Genomic DNA, 20,655 nt, shown 5'->3' on the forward strand with positions numbered 1-20,655 from the left:
TAAAACATTTATGCCCCCCCCCCCTTATCTCCTCAGACCAGTGCAGCAGCCAGACTGGGCAGATGCAAATAACTGGACAAATTAACAAAATTAAAATACAAATTACAACTTTAAAAGTGCTCAAGATTTTTTAAAAAACCACAGGAGCAGAACAAGCTGTGAAACAATTCACCCTCCATCAAATGCTCTCCGGAATAAGAGTGCCTTACATGACTTCTTAAATGTTATCTCCCTGTTAATGTGTTTATGTTTTGTTTTATACATGTGTGTTTTAAAGTTTGTTTTAATATTTTTATTATTCACTCCCTGAGCTGAAATGAAAAGATGCTTCATTTTTTAAAAAGGGGAAATGTCCTCCTCACCTCCTCTGGCAGGCTATTCCAAAGGATTGGGTGCCCGCCACGGAAAAGAGCCATGATTCCATTATGGGCCATGATCCCATTATGGAGGAGGCTGTCTGCAGAAAGTAACGGTCATAGCAGAGTATACAGGGAGATGTGGCTCAGTAAACATTAAGGCCCTTGGCCATGGAGGTCTTTAAATAACCAACGTTTTGTATTTGACCTGGAAGCACCCATCTGAACCCTTGATTTCAGTGGGATTAGATGGGAGCCCTTTTACATAGGACTACACCACAATTCTTGTGCAAGGCTGTGGAATGATTGTGGAATCTAAAAGTCCAAATTTACAAAAATTAGAGAGAAGAAGAAGTTTGGATTTATATCCTACTTTTTTGTCTCCTGTACTGAGTCTCAAAGCAGCTTACAAACTCCTTCCCCCCCACAATAGACACCTTGTGAGGTACGTAGGGCTGAGAGAGTTCTGAGAGAACTGTGCTTAGCCCAAGGTCTCCCAGCAGGCTTCATGTGCAGGATCGGGGAGAGAAATGCAGTTCACCCGATAAGAGTCTGCAGCTCGCGTGGAGGAGTGTGGCATCAAATCCAGCTCCTCAGATTAGAATCCATTGCTGTTAACCACTATACTATGCTGACTCGTGAAGTATGACAATAAGTGTCTCTGGTTCCTTGTCTTCACTGGTTTTTATTTTGGCTACAGGGCCAAACCTTTGCTGTGGAGGATTTGCTAGTTGCAAAATGTTGCCACTCACCTAAGCAATGTTCTTAGCCTTTGCTCCCATCTCTCCCTTTTCTGTCGAACCTACAAAGCCTCCTCACCCCCCCCCCCTCCTTCCCATATTTGATATTCTGGTTAGAATATCTCACTACTGCAGACTGTGGATAAATAATGATCTAGAAGAGGTTACGCAGAGGAGGTGCTTTTGGCAACTTTCCAATGTAAATGACATGGAAATGAGACTTCTGCAGGCCAAAGACCCCCTTGCAGTGGGTGGGGTGGGGGGGGGAGGCTGTAGTTAACATAACACTTGTGCTAAATGAAGCAGTTGACATGGCTTTCAGAGGGTGGCGTTTGCGGCTTTAATTTACCATGAGAAAAGGCCCAGCCTCCAATTTAGCCCCACAGGAGAGAAACTTGCGGTCCCAAGAATGCCTGGCGGGTCTCCCCCCCCCCCCCCACTGACATTTTAAGTGTCAACATTTGGAGCAGCATTTCACTCGTAACAAGACTGCAACGTCCTATTTAAATTCTATTTACGTGATCTCTGAATGGGATAGATTTCCAGTTTTCTTTCACTGTTTTTATTTAGGGAACAGGCTTGCTGAGATCCTAAGTCAAGTCACGACAACCAGATGAAAAAATCCACAGGTACCAAAAGGGATTGTTTTTTTGAACAGACTCTCTGCATTTTGGGGATTTTCCATCTCCTTTTGAAGGATTTCTTCCTTTTCTGATTTCTTGCAAGGAGAACTTTTCTTCTTCTTTTTCTGTCTCTCTGTTTTTTAAAAGAAGAACATCTACCCTTCTCTGAAGGAACTGGCAAAATTGGGTCTTGGTCTGCTCAAATTTAGTAGCTGAAGCTTAAACTAGCCTCTCATAAAAAAGTGTAAGAAGAAGAAAAAATGCCTGATAATGTTTCTGAATATCCAGATATTTGTTAATAAAGCAGTAGAAATAGAACTGCTGTTCTCAAAGAGGAATTTCTACCATCAGCTCTCCATCTTGTACCTAGCCTCCCATGTTCTCAGTTTGCGATGTGTAGTGATTAAGAGCAGGTGGACTCTAATCTGGAGAACCAAGTTTGATTCCCCACTCCTCCATCTGAGTGGCAGAGGCTTATCTGGTGAACCAGATCTGTTTCCCCAGTCCTACATTCCTGCTGGGTGACCTTGGGCTAGTCACAGTTCTTTGGAACTCTCTCAGCCCCACCTACTTCACAAGGTGTCTGTTGTGGGGAGAGAAAGGGAAAGGAGCTTGTAAGCCACCTTGAGTCTCCTTGCAGGAGAGAAAGGTGGGGTATAAATCCAAACTCCTCCTCCCCCTCCTCCTCTTCTTCCTTCTTCCTTCATGCAGCCAATAAGTTATTCAGAGTGATGTTAAAGTTAGAGTTTTGTACAGTGATCTGAGAGGCTGGAAAACTCCCAGAGACTTGGGGCTGGAGCCTGGGAAGAATAGGGGTCTCAGTGGCGTCTGGTATCCCTATTGCTGTGTGACATCACAGCCTCTCAGCCAAACCTACTTCACAAGACTGCTATTATGAGGTCAAAACAGAGGGGTGGAGAACAATATTGTAAGCCATTTTGGGTTCCTACTGCAGAGGAAGGGAAATCTAATCTAATCAATTTCTATAGGCTGTATTTATTATTTCTTTATTTTATATTTCACTTTTCATGGTCCAGCTTCACTAATTCCTTCAAATTTCCACATGATCCAGCTTCGCTAATTCCTTCAAAGAAGAGTCTCGGTGAATCAAGTGAGTCTGGTCCTGGCATTTATCCGGATGATAATCAAAGTGAGTTGTATTGTTTGATAGATTGTGGTGTTGGGCCCTGGATTGTCAGATTTGGAGGTATTGGAAGCATATGGCCATAAAAACATAAGAAGATTTTTTTGCTGGATCAGACCAGTGGTAGATCTAATCTAAGGTGACCAGATGGTCACCTTTGTGAACCGGGACGGGGGGTAGGCGGCCACGCGCAAGGGAGGCTGCCGCACTGCCTTGCGCCCCAGAAGGCAGTGCGGCAGCCTCCCAAAAATCGGGACAATTGAAATAACCCGCGGGACGCGGGACAAATTGTTTGAAGGAGGGACTGTCCCGCCAAAAGCGAGACGTCTGGTCAGCCTGATCTAATCCAGCATTCTGCCTCACACAAAGGTCGACCAGCTCCTCTGCAGGTCCAACAACAGGGCATGAAGCTTCAGGTACCTCCCCTTGGAAGAACCTAAAAACCTGGAAACAGTATTTTGTCTGAAGAACAAATAGACTACAGCAATGCCCTTTAGGCTGCCCTATAAATTGGTTCCAAAGTTTAAATTGGTACAAAATACTGCTGCCAGGCGTGGGGCTAGCTATGGAGAACACATCGCGCCTACCCAGGAAGAATTTATCTGGATGCCTGTTTGCTTCCTGGCTCAGTTCGTGGCGCTTGTCATGATCTCTTCAGCCTTCTAAAATGGTTTGGGACCAGGATACCTAAACGGTTGCATTACCTTGCCTAACGACTGAGATCTTTGGACAAATTCTTCTCTATGAGTCTCTACGCTGCAAGTCAGCTGGGCAGGGGGGCATAAAAGCAGGGCCTTTTCCATAGTGGTCCCTTGCTTGTACAAATTACTCCCTTAGAGCCTCCTTTGTATGAAACCTGGCCTCATGCTAGGAGTCCGGTAAAATGTTCCTTTGTACTCAAGCGCCGCCTCCCTCCAGTTACAGCTGCATAAGGATGCTCTGTGATTGCTTAGTAGAGAAGGGCTCTTTGCACATGTTCAGAGGTGCTGCATTCTTCGTTATTGCTGCAAGTAGCTGAGCCTTGGCAAACAATTCCAGGCTTGAAGCCCCAGATCCCAAAACTTAAAAATCTGGTTTTGAGGAAAGCTTGCTGAAGCTGGTTCCACTGTTCTCCTGAAAGGTCGAAACCCTTCTAAGTTTCCTTTAAAGAAATGAGGGCATCAACGCTAACATGTTTGTGTTTCAGAACCTTGCTTATATTTGTTGTTCCCCCCAGTTCTGAGCCTAGGTTAAAATGATACTAGACAAGAAGCAGCAGAATGAAAAGAATCTCCCAGGAGATACGAAATAAGCTCCCCGGATTGCTAGCACTAGTGGTGACACGCGCCAGACAAAGGAGCTGGCATTCTATAAATGAAGCAGCAGAGAGAGGTCGGCAATTGGCTGGATTGCGAGGAGAGAACCTGCGGAACGGAGGCAGCAAAGTGCTCGGAAGGAAGCATCCGACTCCACTGCATGTGAATTCTTCCGTAAGATTAGCTTGTACCGACTTAGACAACAGCAGGTAATCAGGTTTGCTTGTTTTCATTCTAAAACCATAGCAGTTTGGTCTTTGCGTGTGTGTCTGTGTGTGAGTCTGTGCAACTTTCCTGAGTGTGCATGTAACACTTCTCCAGGTTGTAAAGTACGCTGTGGCATTATTGTAGTTTGCTGGGACTCCCTTTTTTTGTCATCTCTGATTTTTTACGATGGAGCCAGACTCCTGCTTTTAGTAGATGCATGAATTATTGCTGCTTTACAGGTGATTAAGATCAGCCATGAAAGGCACTTGTGAATATACCGCTACTTCTCGCACAATTGTTGACACTGTCGAAACGTGGCAGGCAGTGAAGCAATTCAGTTGGGTTGCTCTGAACTGCATTTTGTAGAGGAGAACGTGCATTCTAAAGCAGCATGAAATTAAAGCGGCCTTTTCAGGAGCTTTGCAATTTGAACAACCTTTCGAGAATTTATCACGCATGGGATTAAAACCATACAGAAACATTTGCATCCACCCACTAAAAATACTGCCACGCTGGAATGGGAGAGTGTTGTTTATGCCTTCTTCACACTGTGTTATCCACAACGGGGCATCTTGATACTATGGAAAAGCCTCTTTCTTAAAATCATAGCCGTTTGAAAGTATTTGGATATTATATGTCTCCTCGCAGTTCAGAATGCAAGGTAGCAAAATGGATTATGGGTCTCTTGGGACATTTAAAAATAACAGTGAGTAAGTCAAAAAGTAGAACGACCATATTTGCTTGAAAGGAGGATGACTCTGAATGTAAGATTCCCCCTTTCAAAGTCATACACGAAACAAATGTTTATTACTGATCATAACTGTAACTTGTGTACGAATGCAAGATAACTCCCCCATTTTTTTTGTGGTGTACCTAGGAAAAAAAAAACCTAATCTTGCATTTGAAGAAATACGGTACACATCGGTAACTTTGTATTCTCTGCGATTACTATTATCAGACATTCTGATCTTAAATATATCACATGTAAATGAGACCTTTTGAAATAGGGATGTATGTGTTTTCACTGCAGGAATATCTTCACAGAATGTGTTTTGAAGCTGTAGTAGGAGCTCATTAGCTGTTTGAAAGCCAACTTGGTAGCAGCAGACATGCTCTTGTATGACATGTTCCTTGAATGCACATACGAAGGGCTTTTATTTTAACAAAATCAGTCTGTTGCAAGAACTCTTTGTCTGTCTATGATGCAATATTTAAAACCATAATTGTGCAAGGCTATAACTCTGGGATATAATTTTACTGGAAAAGAAAAAAAAATACTCATAGAAACAACAAGGAAAAAGCAATATGAAACATTCATTCATTTAGCAAATCACTCTTAAATGAATGGTCATTTTTAAACCGAATTAGTCCCTAATACTTACATATTTCAGTTTCATTAATATAAATGTATGCTATTGATATGGTTTTCAGAACCATTTGACATAATAGTAGAGGTTTAAGCTTATGCTTAACTCTTGAATTTAAATCAGTGAGACTTAAGAGCTCAGGTGGGGTTGGATCTTGACCGTACTCTGTGTTTCAAAATCCCAGCATTCTTTTTATTTCTTGTTATATTTTCCTCTGGATACTCCTCTGTTAGATTTTCATTTGAATACACTGCACAATTTTAAACATGATGTGCTTATTTATAAAAAATTTAAAAAATAACCTTTTAAAATGAACTGTAACCCATTGGGAATCCTCTTTCAGACAATAACTTTCCTTTTCAGTCCTATGTTTCTTGGTCAACATAATTAGAAATGAACACCGGCAATGCCGTCTGATAGGAAGTGACTCTAGTCTATGCCCATTGATTTCCACTGTCATACACTGGTGCCTCTGGCTATAATCCTGGATCTTTATCTGTTTCCCTCATTTTGGGGTAATTCTCATATAAAAGCAGACTTCCTTAGGAGATCCATTGTATTTTTTATAATGGAGTCTCTTTGATTACAATGGAAATTAATTGCAACATCATCATCCTGAACCCAAATTTCTACCAGAGCACTTGTGCAACGTGGACTCTACTGCTCTTATATATTGGGGCTCGGTGTGAGTATTGGAGCCTTGATTACATGCATTGAAATTTCTGGATCGGAGATGATTTTAGTATTGAGATATAAATCATACTACATATATATATATATAAAGAAATTTTTTACAATGAGAGTAAGCAATGCTGATTAGAATTTCAATCATTTAGAAGGGTATACCTTTGCTTAGGATTGTCGTGTTTGTGTTATGAAACCCGCACACCAATTTTTGCAGTTTTTAAAAGGCACGTGAAAATAAATAGTCATTGTGCTACATCAGAACACATCAATTCAGTGGAGTGAATGCTCTGACAGATGTGCCAGGTAAGTAGATGACCACAAAGAGAAATCTCCACTCCCTCTGGAAACAAGTTTCTTTATCCTATCCTATTTTTTAAAGAGCCATCTGAAACAGAACTAAAATTGCAGCACCAATGCTGATTGGGTTATCACGGGTCCTTTCCGCACGTGCAGAATAATGCACTTTCAACCCACTTTCAATGCACTTTGCAGTTGTGCAGAATAGCAAAACCCACTTGCAAACAATTGTGAAAGTGGATTGAAAGTGCTTTATTCTGCATGTGCGGAAGGGGCCATGGAAAGCATGCAGCCTGTTAAAGACCTTTTTTTAACACCATCAAGTGTCAGCCAACTTATGGTGGCCCTGTAGCCATTTCAAGGCAAGACACAAGCAGAGGTTGTGTTGCTTTCCTCTGCACAGCAACCCTGGACTTCCTTGGTGGTCTCCCATGCCAAGTAACTAGCTTGGGCTCAACCCGCTTAACTTCTGAGGTCTGACGAGATTGGGCTATCCAGGCCCGGGATTCAATGAACTGTCCCTTCAAACAGGAATAAACACAAGCTAGGATCCAGTGCAGCACTCGAATTACAGATCAGAAAACAGTAACTAAAAATATGCCTCTGATCACAAATAGTGAGCCCTTCTTTTATCGCTGAATCAGACTTTTAGCTAGCTGATGTTCCATTAACAGTCAGAAGAGAGTGATTTCATTCAATTCTTGTCGTTGGTTCAGCCTCCTGACCATCAGACCTTGCAATCAATGAGTCTCATGACCTCTACGGTCAGGGGTTTTTTTTGTGGGTTGCAGAGAGCTGTAGGTAGCAAAGGTAAGGGCAGGAAGATTCTACTTTCATTGGCAGAAAGGTTGCAGCATCCAACATAGGACATTCCTACACGAGGGATAACAAGGGCAGAGATTACAAATCAGAGGACATGACCATTTGTTCTTCTCTGTCTCGGTACAAAAGATCACGTCAAACTTCAGATGATGCCAGATCACTTTGTATGTACTGTACTGAACTGGCAGAGCTGACTGTTATTCTATACAGAGGGTTTAACGTTGCTGGATGTAAGACAGATTTTTAAATTGCTGTTTTTATGATTTCTTGGTCATTGATCATTTAAACTGGTTTATGGATTTGTAAACCCTTGCAAATTGGAAGCAAAGCATGTTGCAAATTTGTATGAATTAATAACATAGCAAATAGCTATCTTTATTTGGCCCTCCCTGAGATCCAACACTGTGACTGATGGCTCCACATTGAGAACAGGCTGATCACCCTAGACCTTTCGTGGGATGCTTTGCTCATGCTAAAGCCCCTAACGAAATACTGCAAACTATTAAACCCCGTCTCTTTAATCAAGAACTGCAACTCTTGGTTCATAGAGCCAGGGTTTCACACTCACCCATATACTTCAGTATTATCCCTACCAAAGTGCAAATGGCTTATTATTTAAAGGCTCTATTCAATCCCAACAAAGGTGGGTCCTCACTAGAGCTAGGTGTAACTCTTTCCCCTCTACCTATGTACAAGGGCGCTTTTTGAGGACTCCTGTACAAGCCCAGGTTTGCTCTTATTTCACCAGCACTCCCGAAACGATGCTGCACATTTTATTTGACTATCCTAAATATGCCGATTTTCGACCTGATTTTCATTGTATTATCCCTTCTTTGCTAAGGTACTCCACCCCTAATATTCGGGCTTGTTTTCTGTTAAATAATAGCTCATCCATGATACTGGAGACGGTTGCAGATTTCTTGGGAGAGGTCCTGATATGTTGATATGCTGTATTTCAGATCCCTGCACTGATTCTTTGCTTACAATTTTGTCTGTTTTTATTAATGCCTATTAAAGGTCTATTATTATTAATAACATAGGACTATTCTACCCACTCTGTAGCCTTCTGTATATAACATATAACCATATATGTTACACTTCTAAGTATTTACTTTTGTCCCTAGTTTTTATTAGTGTAGGTTTGGTATGAGTACAGAGAACAACAAGAAAAATCTTGCCCTATTTGCCTCACACAGAATGGTGTACTTGTAACACTGGAAACATAAACCACCTAGCTATATCTGAAATTATTGTGCATAGTTCTAGATTTAAGACTCTACTTTCTGGTACAAAAACAATGAAAAAACCACAACATGTATACCTTCACTGAGAAACGTGTGAGCCATGTAATAGAACACCCATGCCTTGCTTCCAGTGCATCTAATGGACTGGATCCTACAAACTCCCATCTGCTAAGCGAGGCACCTTCCTCTCACTCCACCAGAACTGGGCTCCTTGCTTAGCAGAAGGGAGTCATGGGATTGTTCATAAGATAGTGTAGAAATCTGAGAAATTCATGACAAGACCAAGGGATTGGTTTTACAAAAAGTGCTCAGAGAGGCAGATCTTTCCTATCTTCCCCAGTACCTATCTTCCCCGGTACCTTCCCCAGTACCTTCCTGTAACCCTCAAATAAAGAGAATTTGCTATGCCAAGCCTCTTATGGTAGGAAAAAGGGAAGAGGATGCTTGCCCTGATTGCCACTGCTTTCCACAGCCCCCTCCTTCCCCTGACTAGCTTTTCAGAGGATGGAAAAAAGGGAGGTCCTGTGGGAAGAGGAAGGTAGGAAAGATCCATTTTCCTGTATGCCTTGTGTATCGTATACTGTCACTTAGGTTCATTCTGACCTTAGAATGTAGAGAGCATAAACTGAGATCTGTGCTCTGGAGGCTGAGGGCTAGTTCTGTGAGAGCTGAGCTACTCTTAACTGTTTCTGGTGGGTTTTCTGGGCTGTGTGACCATGGTCTGGTGGATCTTGTTCCTAACGTTTCGCCTGCATCTGTGGCTGGCATCTTCAGAGGTGTATCACAGAGGGAAGTCTGTAGTGTGTAACAGACTTCCCTCTGTGATACACCTCTGAAGATGCCAGCCACAGACGCAGGCGAAACGTTAGGAACAAGATCCACCAGACCACGGCCACACAGCCTGGAAAACCCACCAGAACCAGTTGAATCCGGCCATGAAAACCTTCAACAATACATTACTCTTGAGTAAGGCCAGCAGATTTGTGTGAAGGAATCTGTGCCAGGGTACTGCAGTTATCCATTACACAAAAACCCTAATTAATTAGACCGGTGACTTGGTTTAGTTTCTCTGAAGAGAACCCACCTAGATATGGGGCAGTGAAGCTCCTGAGGGTGGTGAAATTGTAAATAGAGAAGAGACTGAGTTTTCTAGAGGAAAGCCACAACTCCTTCTCTGGTGAGCACTGAGTGATATAGACGTCTTAAAAAGAGGAGATAGTCTAGGAGTTAGTGGTTTAGAAACTGCGTTGGTTACACTTAGAAATTAAGTCTTGTCAGCACTTTAGAGAGGTTCAGACAGATAACTGAACACCTCCTGAGGTTTTGGATATTTTCTTAGTGACTGTGACAAATTTGAAGGCACTAAAGTTAGTGACCTATGAGAACCTTGTAAAAACAGTATAAACATACTGAAACATCTTGTAAACAAGTAACTTCTCTGAAACAGCTTCCTGTAAATGCTTATATTGTCCTTTGTTTAAACACTTCCTGATTTCTATTATTTTCCTTTAAATTAAAAAAACCCATTAAAATCTTTGTTGGAACTTTACTTGCCTCAGGTGCCAGTTTATTATTTCTCTGACAGATAGGAATGGATTACTGATTGTCTAGACAGATCTGCACGTCTTCCTGACTATAAAGTGCCCTAGTGGAATACTTAAATACCATTCTTTCTGTATATTTAATTTATGAAAGTGGGAAATCTCCAACAGTAAGTGCAAATTTCAAATAACCACACACCACTGCATTCCATAAGGACTGTTCAGTCATCACAACAGTGACCATTAGAATTTGGGAGGGACAATTCTCTTCAAAGCACTAGTGGGCAGAAGGAAGGCTCAGTATGTGGAGTAATCTATCATGCCTGGTTCTTGTCGTTCGTGGGATCCAGTTCCATTTATTCCAAAGGGGGAAATAAACATGCAGATAGAATAGAAGTCTTGATTCTAATTTGGGAATGGCTACAGCCTTCAATGGACCAATTAAAGACTGAAAGATTCTACGGCCTCTTGAGGCTAAAAAATGCTGTGAAGAAGGTCCCAGTGGGAGGTCAGGCTAGTGAGCTGCTTCAGATTTCTTATTCATGGGGAAAATTAATTTCCTTTGAAATGTGGGTATCTGAAATAGGCTGCCGGACAGGCCTTCCACTGAGATTTTATTCCGTTTTTTAAAAACCCCTAGGGCATTTGGATTTTTTCAGTGTTTTAACTGCCCAATCAAATTCTACAGCCTGGAGAGAACTGGAGGCTCGGGTCCAGTCTGCAGTTTTCTTTAGACTCTGGGATACAGAATCTCCTTTTGTCTTTCTCAGGTGTCTATATTGCTGTATTAATACGTGAGTGGAAATAAGTCCTGTGAAAATTCGTCAGGTGAAAGGAAGAGTATTGGGCTAGTGAGAAGTTCATCCTTTGACTGGGCTGCTAAGAAAGGGAACTAGCAGGGTGACCAAGTCGTCAGCGAATACAGGGAATCCCCCTTCCCTGAGCTCTCATTCTACATGCTACTACTCCAAAGCAGCAGTGGGCCAATTAAAAATAAGTAGCATCACTGGCAAGATATCACCTCTGAAAAAAAACTCAGAAGTAATGGCAGGGAGCTCCAGGAATCATGATAAACTCTGTGGTTTTACCATGGTTTATGACAATTCCTAGAGAGGTGGGATACCACTTTTGGGTTTTTCCTGGAAAATCTAATGGTGCCTCAACTCCTTTAACCCTAGACTCCTACTGGCAAGTCATGTCATTTGTTTTCACACAGTGTTTGGGTTAAGAGGTGCCAACTCTGGATTGGGAAAATTCTAGACATTTGGAGGTGGTGCCTAAGGTGAACGGAATCTGGAAAGGGATCTTAGTGGGAATGTGATGCCATAGAGTCCACCTAGAGATCCCACTTTCCTACTTTTACAGGGAGAGCTCCCAGTGATCCTTCCTGCTCCCCACTGGTGTTCAAATGAGCACTGGGGAGAATGAAGAGGGAAAATGGCATCACGCCACAGCTTGACATCATTTCCAGCTGAAGGAACTGGAAGTTGCTTATGATGCTCTATTGATCCAAAGCAGAGATCTACAGGGTTGCTTGAGTGTCACTGTAACATGGTGACATCACTTCCAGTTTTTCAGTGAGATATATCTTACCTTGTCTCCCTACCCCCTTGTCTCCATATTTGGACTTCCTTCTTCACTAATAAATGATAAAGACATGGTCATCTGTTGGAGTGATTTATATGCATGGTTGTTTAATGTAATCTTTTTTTCCCCCTTGGTTCTTTTTTTTTTACTTTTTTAAATTCCCTTGGTTTTTTGGGAGAACTCCTTTTGTGGGGGAAGGTCATGCAGAATACGTTCATATATAGCTGCATCAGGGCCCTTGTGGTTTATTAATTTATTGTAGCTCAACTGTAAGAATGTTACAGATTTCTCTTGATCACTTGAGCCAATTTCACACACATGCATGTTCCTCACCTCTATACGGGAGTAGGACTGCTTTCATATTAGTGTGATTGCTTCCATGTTGCTGTAATCACTTCTGCAAATGCAAATGAATTGATGATGGAACTTCCATACGTGGAAGTTTTCTCTGCAATTTTGGCAATTTTGTGTGGGATTTTGGGGACCTGGTCCTCATGACTGTTGTGGTAATTTGCTGCTGCATTTGTTTTTCTTTCTTCATGCATGTGGATGAAGCTTTACTAAAATAAATAAAATAGGTGACAAGAGATTGTTATAGCACTATAGGAACTAGGGATGTGTGTTGGATATTTTTAGCCTGAATACATATCTGAAAAAAATCTTTATAAATATTTTCTGGATATATTCAGGTGTCCAGATGCTATTTGGGATTTTATGGGATGCCAGGAAATGGGTCTTGAAAAATCCTGGAAATATTCAGGAGTAACCAGGAATATCAGGTGCCGGCACTTTAAGGCTTCCAGGACAGTTTTTTCTTTGATTTTACTGTGTATCTGTATCTTGCTAGGGCTTGGTATTGGCTTGCCAGGTTGAGTTGGCTAGGATTCTGCCCTTTGAAATTGGTTTTGTGGCTTTGCGATGTTGTATTCTTTCTTTGCACCTGGTTTGTGGTTTGTTTTGGATTCTCTTGTTTGACATTGGCTCTCCATTGTGTTGCACTCTCTAATTTGACATTTGCTGGGCTTGCAACAGCCTTCTTTGTTACATGGCCTTACTTGGAAGGTTCTCTGGTTTGACATTGGCTGTGACTCTCTGTTTTGTCATTTGTTGTGTTAGGCTTGCACATTGTCACTTCTACAGGGATTTCCTGGTTATTCGTCGGTTCTTTAGACTTGTTGGTCCTGTATGTTTTGAGAGGCTTTTGGCTAGTAGTTGCTTTGCTCACTCTTGAGTATTTGGTTACTGTTTGCTTTGGAGAAAGCTTGGAATTCCCCTCCCCATAGGAAAAAGTGGAAGATGGCTAGGTACACTTTGTCCACAGAACTGGACTTCTTCGTGTGATTCACTTGAAGCTTACAGGTTATATAGTAAACAGGCACTAGAACCTCCACTGCAATTTTGGCACCATTTAGCTTTAAAAACAGCCCTTCTAGGGGCCCCCCTACCCCATAAAATGTTTCCCGTGGAAAATAATGGAATCACATAATATCAGAATCTCAAACAAAATCCAGATCTAAATACAAAACCAGTATTAGAAACTTGGACATCTGAGAATACTGGCATTTTTTGGCTTACCGATATCCAGGTCTGAAAAATACCATTTTTTTCTGAGGTGCTCATCCTAACAGTAGCTACTATTTTTAAAAAGGGCTCTGGGGATACAGCTAAGAAAAAAATATGCTGGGATGTTGGCCTCTGTGATGATTGTGGGTAAACAGTGTGTTACGTACACTTTCCTTTTAGATAATGAGCTAATGTGTCAGATGTATACTAAATTATATATGTACCTTCATGACGTAAAGCTCTTAAAACTCTTTACATAGTCCTTGTTTATAGCTCATGGTTCCCATCTCAATACAGAGAAGTTCTTTGCTTGCCGTTGAGCGTTACTGCTGCTTGAGCACCCATTTACTATGGGAAACCCGGCAGGACCATGGCTTTGTGTGAGGCCTGTTTGTGAGCACTGTCTCTTAAACAGCCTGAATAGATTTCACACAGAAATGCTGCCAGAGAGCCCCCAAATACTAAAAAAGAGAGATCTTCATCAGTCCTCCCAACCTAGCATGAATCTTTTGTATGGCACACTGTCTGTCTTGTCTGTTTTGGCATATTTGTGGAGACAGGCCATGATACCTCTACACTGCTAAACTTGATTCTCTTGGGTTTAGAGACAGACCTGACAATTGTTTCTGGAGAGTTGAAGGCATTAGAGTAAACCTGCTGTTTCCTGTTACAGGCTCGCTGTTCAAACCTAAGCAGAGTGGCACCCTTCTAAGTATAACTTTGGCAGAAGCCATGGCATAGTAGTGAAACATCTGTTTTGCATGAATGTGGTCCCTCACTCAATCCTCAGCATCTCTGGCTAAATGTATACCATGTTGTAGGTGATGAGAAAGAGACCCATTACTGCTGCCAGTCAGAAGAGACAATATTTATCTTGACGCTGTAAGTCAGTATAAGACAGATTCACATGTCCATTTACTTCAGTGGACTTATAAGTGTGTAAGTCTGTTTAGCATCACACTGTCACTCCTTTGTCATAATCTTAGTACTGACGATTTTGGCCAAGCAGGTTTTATAGGTTTTGAAGTGCTATAAAACCTGCAGGTTCTAGAGATTATAGAGTATGAACTCCATGCTGCTTGCAACACTTGGTGGGGAAGGGGATTATTCTCTTACTCCATATCAGCTTTTAGCTCTTTTGTTCTCCCTACAGTAGCTCACAGGCTAAGAACATATACTATACAGTATGGGAGATGAATGGGTACCCTTTACCAGAGCTTGGATGTTTCAGTTTATGTTGTAAGTTCTCAATCTATGACTAATTATGTCATTTCAGAAATAAAACATATTTTTTTCATATGAAATTATATTTGTAGGAAGAGGCTGTTTATATTTGACTTATAAATTTGTCTGGAGCAATAAAGCAGTCTGGAGCAAATCATTTTGATTCAGGGATATGAACCAGGAATTACCATGTTGGTGAGATTTATTTTGCTAGAAATTTCTGCTTGCATTGCTAATTCAGCAAGAGGATCTACTATGAAATGTATACCATGAGCAAGTAGGAAAAAGAAATTTTGAGATGAACGAAATATACACCCGTGAGTAGGAAAAAGAAATTCTGAGGTGGAATTAAAATAATTTGCCAAAGTACTGCAATCTGTACACAGTTGATTGGAGTAAGACTCACTGAATACAATAGGTTGCACTTTTGAGTAAACAGGAATAAGATCCGGAGGTTTCCATAGATTCCTCCCCACTCAGTAAAATATCAAACATTAGCACACATGCACACCAAAAAGGAGGGAGGGGGATGCTCCTATTTGCTGATCTTGTACAAATGTCAAAGATACAAGGATGCATTTTTTAACATGCCACCTAATGGGGAGCTCACAAAGACAGCTATTTGCTCACACGGCTTGTACTGACAAAAGAGGAGAGGGAAAGAAAGGAAGAGGGATGGTCGTCGTGGCTGCCCTTACACAAATATTGCTGTTCTTGTTGAAGTGATTGCTAATGGAAAACCAATGACCTTTTGTGGAGGCAGCATTTCAAGATGGCTGGAGTTGTATAGTTCCCTGGATTTCAGTTATTCTTTTATTTTATTTTACTGCTTACATTTTAATACCTGTGTTGTTGTTTTTTTGCACACATGGGGTCTCCAGAGCTATCCTGGGTAAAATTAGTATATCTGTGTTAGTTCCAGGTGTTTCCCTTCAGCTAGGAGGCTACAGAGTTTGTTACTGTTGGAGGCAATTACTATAACTTAGAGCTCTCAGGGATGATGCCAGCTTACAAAGGATTCAGGGTGGTGGGATTCAAATAATTTAACAACCGGTTCCGGTGGTGGGATCCAAATAATTTAACAACTGGCTGTTTACAAGCACCATTTTAACAACCGGTTCTACTGAAGTGGTGCGAACCTGCTGAATCCCACCACTGGGGGCACCCCCAATTATTGCACCCCCCAACATATTCATTGAAGCCAATTCCACTGTGTCAGCTGCCAGTAACCAGGAATATTGAATTTAGTTCAGAAGTGCTATTCTAACCACATGAGGACACTTAAGTTTGCAGTGGGGGGGATTTTTTTTTTGCCTCTCACTTGGATTGCCAACCCTCCAGGTAGGGCCAGGACCTCTCCCAGAATTATATCTGATCTCCAGACCAGGAAGAGAATGTTGGTAGAGGCATCTACAAGGCAGGGAGGGAGAAAACTCCCACACTGTGGGTTTTACTACATGTGGATTTGGATACACACCCCACGGGGAGCAAGCAATGCTCGTGAACGAACCACATTTCATTTTCTGAAAGGCAGTTTGGCATCAGTACTCCAAATAGTACAACAGGGTGAGACATGCGTAACAACTGAAGAACGGGCAAACAGAGCAGGCCTATGGCCTTTGTGCCCAAACACACAGAAATTCACTTGCATGAATTCCTCTTGGGGAAAAAGTTAGTTGCGTTTTCAAGTGTGGCTTTGATGGTGTAGCTGGGGCTCTGAATCTGCTAAGATTTGGCCCTGCATGTATACATACATTCCTTTAAAAGATTTTTTAATAGTTTTATAACAGTTTTCCTCTGAGAGCTCATCCTAGGGAGGTAGGGGAGTCGTTTTACACTGTGGGATCAAGGGCCCTTCCACACATGCAGAATAGTGCACCTTCAATCCACTTTCACAATTGTTTGTGAGTGGATTTTGCTATTCCACACAGTAAAATCCAGTTGCAAAGTGGATTGAAAGTGGATTGAAAGTGCATTATTGTGCATGTGCAGGAGGGGCCTATGATCTGGGAGACTCAGGTTTAAATCCACAATCTGCTGTAGAAGCTGCCTGGGCGACTTTTGGCTGTTCACACATTCTCAGCCTGATCTACTTTACATAGGTGACGGTTGTGATGATGAATGGGGGGTGGGGAAGGCAAAGTTGTAAGCTGCTTGAGGCCCAATTGAGAAAAAAGCAGGGCATACATATCTATATTAAAATAAATGAATGGAATCAAATTTCTTTGACTCTTATCTGCATGTGTACAAATATTGTTTCAGAGAAGGATTTTTTGTTTGCTCTGAGGGTAACAGAATAATGGGTATAAATAATGGGGAGAAAAAAAACAATATTAGGAAAAAACAATTTACACGAAGAGTTGTCCAGCAGTGGAATCAGCTACTTAGGGATGTGGCAAGCTCTTCCATACTGGCGGTCCTTAAGCAGCAGCTGGATGACTTGTCTGGGATGCTCTAGGCCAGGGGTAGCCAACCTATGGCACTCCAGGTGTTCATGGGCTACAATTCCCATCAGCCCCTGCCAGCATGGCCAATTGTAGTCCATGAACATCTGGAGGGCCATAGGTTGGCCACCCATACTCTAGGCCAGTGATGGTGAACCTATGGCACGTGTGCCAGAGTTGGCACTTAGAGCCCTCTTTGTGGGCACGTGCGCTGTCGTCCCAGTTTGGGCACTCGGCAGTGGCATAGCACCAAGGGGACAAGGATTGTGCAACGCACTGGCCACACACCCCTGCAGGGGCATGGTGAGAGCATTCTGGGGGCATGGCGGGGGTGTTTCTGGGTATTCCAGGGGCATTCCATGTCAGGGCGGGGGCGGACGGGGGCATGGCAGGAGCACAGAGTGCACGTGTGCCCCAGACACAGTTGCCCCTTGCTCCGCTCCTGGCACTCGGTCTCTAAAAGGTTCGCCATCACTGCTCTAGGCTGATCTACATTGAGCAGGGAGTTTGACTAAATGGCCTGTATGGCCACTTCCAGTTCTATGATTCTACAGTCGTATAAATCAGGGGCAAAGGAAAGGACTTTATTTCCTTCTGAAGGTGCTGCTCAATCATTACTTTAGTAATCTCCATCATTATTATTTCTTCTTGCTCTAGTTCTGCTGGTGGTTTGACAATGACCAGAAAGATCTTCACCAACAGCAGGGAGCGATGGAGACAACAGAACGTCAACAGTGCTTTTGCTAAGCTGCGGAAGCTCATCCCCACGCATCCTCCAGATAAGAAACTCAGCAAGAACGAGACCCTTCGCTTAGCCATGAGGTATATCAACTTCCTTGTCAAGGTGCTGGGAGACCAAGGCCTTCAGCAGACAGTGAGTCCTCAAGGACGGATTCTAGGCCTGTTCCAGCCAAGTCCAAGTTTGGAAAGCATGGAAGAGTTGACGCTCATTGAAGACTCTGAGGTCCCTTCTCCTAGCACAACCAGTAACGTCCCCGAGTGCTGGTCAGAAGAATCTTCTCCATGAAGAACCTTCCGTTGGGGTGGTGGGGTTGTAGGCCTCCTGGTAACCCGAGAGTTCCCCTTTACATAAATTGTGGGTTGTTTTGCCTATGTACAGTATTTATATGCTTTCCTCTCTTTTATCAAGTGTATTTTTGTGTAAGGTTTTCTGGGGACGATGATTCATTGTCAGTAATTAAAACAGGAATCTTCCGTCTCTAGAAAAAAGCAGGATTTCATCCACACAACTTGGCAGAAAGTGCTTTGAGTGCCAAGGCCAAGAATACACTTTATGCAGACCACAGAAAGCTGTGAGTGGATTGTTTTTTCCTTTCCTTGATGATACATTGAAGAAAACTATTGGGGATAATAGTTTGTGTGAGCAAAAGCTTAATTGTTAGGTTAAAGTGATGCAATCACTGAGCTGCAGAGATGCTTTCTTTGACTGGCTGGCCATGTCATTCTGTCCTCCACCATATATCTTCTGTAGTATGAGAACCAAAGGATCATTTCCTTCTCCTCTTCTGTAGAGGAAAGAACCATACTTGGCTGTACAACTGAATCCACCACCCGCCCCCCTGCTCCCCCAACACAACAAGGTCACCAGCAGGGTTCATGTGGAGTAGTGGGGAACAGAACCTGGTTCTCCAGAATCTGTCGCTCATGTGGAGCAACGGGGAATCAAACCTGGTTCTCCAAATTAGAGTGTACTGCTCGTAACCACTACACCACGCTGGCAATGGCAAACCACCTCTGCTTTTCACTTGCATTGAAAGGCCCTAATTGGGATCTCCAAATGTTGGTTGTGACTTGATGGCACTTATGTAGGTATATGACGTATTCAGTGAGTAATATCAATATTCTGTTTGGGTTATTTGTTAAAAGAAGCAAATATTCAAATGCATGCAGTATATTTGGCAAAAAGACTCTTAGGTTGGGCTGTGTACAGGCATGTTTGCAAACCAGAGTGGCTGCCATGGGGTGAACCCTCAAAGGAGCTGGGGCACATTGGCAGAGAAAGTTCCGAGTTTAACCCCCATAATCACCAGTAAAAAGAATCAGGTGAAATTAAATGTCTCCTCTTGAAACACTGGAGGACTGGTGCCAGGCTAGATGGATAATCCAGACCTTGGCACAACAACTGTCCGAATCAATAGAAGGCGACTTCAGGTGTTCAAACATTCAGCCTCCAGATCGAACGATGGTTGCCTTTTCTGCTTTAACCTTCTCTAATGGTTTGTTTTTGTTCAAGGATTTTTCATGTTTATCTGATCAAATGTTTGTGAGATATATATATATATAAGTTGAATATATATATATATATATAAGTTGAATTTGTACCACTATTCCCTTCTCAGAGCAGTTTTTCAAGGGTTTAAGAACTGTATATGAAAATTTATATATATATATATATATATAAATTTTCATATACAGTTCTTAAACCCTTGAAAAACTGCTCTGAGAAGGGAAGAGTGGTACAAATTCAACTTATACTGGAGTGGTAGGATACATACAATTCTAATTGCTTTTTTTTGGTGTGCTCCTTCTATAGATTTGGCTTTTTCCTGTTGACTACACCAAAGGCCTATTGGGGGGAAACGGTGCCTGGAGACAAATTGTCTCCGGGTGCCCCCCGTCCCCCGGCCTGGGAGCGGAGCAGGGCTCTGCCCCCCCACTGCCGCCCCTCCTTGCTCCTGGCTCCCAGCTGGCAGCTGGCAGTCCCTTCTGCCCTCCCCTCCAAGGCTGGGGGGGTGGGGCCACTCCCCTACCTCGCCCCTGGAGGTATGACCACAGCTCCCCAAACCCCGCTTCCAGCCTCAGTGCTTATAAAAGCAGCTATCAAAGGCTGGGGGAGGCCTTGGGAGCCAGGAGCATGGTGTGCCAGGAGCAAAGGGGTGGCAGCGGTGGGGGGTGGCAGCTGGGTGCCCTCGACCCTGCCCATGTTGATGATGAGGGTCGAGGGCGCCTGAAGACGACATGGCAGCAGGAAGTCCTTGCCGTCTTCCTGCCACATGACCAGATTTGTGGTGCCTGGGGACAGAAGGTACCCCTCTTCCCTGGGTAAATTCGCCACTGGACTACACAATAGGTCATCTGAATGAACCCTCAGTACTTACAAAAGTTAGGAAAAACTGGAAGATCCAGTTTGCTGAAAATAGGATGGTCTCAGTCCATTGATCTTGGACCTTTTAGGCGACTGGGAGAGCCAACTGTCCTGTAACTAGATCAGTAACTGTATTATAATAGAAAGCAGGTGTTTGCATTGATGTTGAATATATAAAAACAACACATTTTCAAGCTTAGAGCACAGCGGCTGGAAACATTATGCATTTAAACAACAACTGATATTGGAGTTCCTCATATTTTCAACTAAGAAGTGAAACACTGAGAAATTGTGAAGTGGGTCTGAATGCTAAAGTTGCCTCCTGATAAATTTATTGCTGGTATGGTCTGACATGATAAAATAAGCAAAATCAGGTACCAGTAATATCTATGTGGTGGGACAGTGACA

General features: G+C 42.6%; 1 protein-coding gene across 2 annotated transcripts; it reads left to right on the forward strand.

Moving 5' to 3' along the window:
- Positions 1 to 4,066: 4,066 nt before the first annotated feature.
- TAL2 (TAL bHLH transcription factor 2) lies at positions 4,067 to 19,434 on the forward strand. 2 transcript variants are annotated; one of them, XM_048502743.1, is made up of 2 exons: positions 4,067 to 4,367; positions 17,799 to 19,434. In XM_048502743.1, exons 1-2 carry the CDS (start codon positions 4,123 to 4,125, stop codon positions 18,166 to 18,168), a joined length of 615 nt encoding a protein of 204 aa, XP_048358700.1. In that variant the 5' UTR covers positions 4,067 to 4,122; the 3' UTR covers positions 18,169 to 19,434. The 2 variants fall into 2 exon arrangements, with proteins under 2 accessions (XP_048358700.1, XP_048358701.1); XM_048502744.1 differs by having other exon boundaries at positions 4,273 to 4,375.
- The last annotated feature ends 1,221 nt before the right edge of the window (positions 19,435 to 20,655 follow it).

The sequence above is a fragment of the Sphaerodactylus townsendi genome, linkage group LG07, assembly GCF_021028975.2.
Source record: "Sphaerodactylus townsendi isolate TG3544 linkage group LG07, MPM_Stown_v2.3, whole genome shotgun sequence".
NCBI lineage: Eukaryota > Metazoa > Chordata > Lepidosauria > Squamata > Sphaerodactylidae > Sphaerodactylus > Sphaerodactylus townsendi.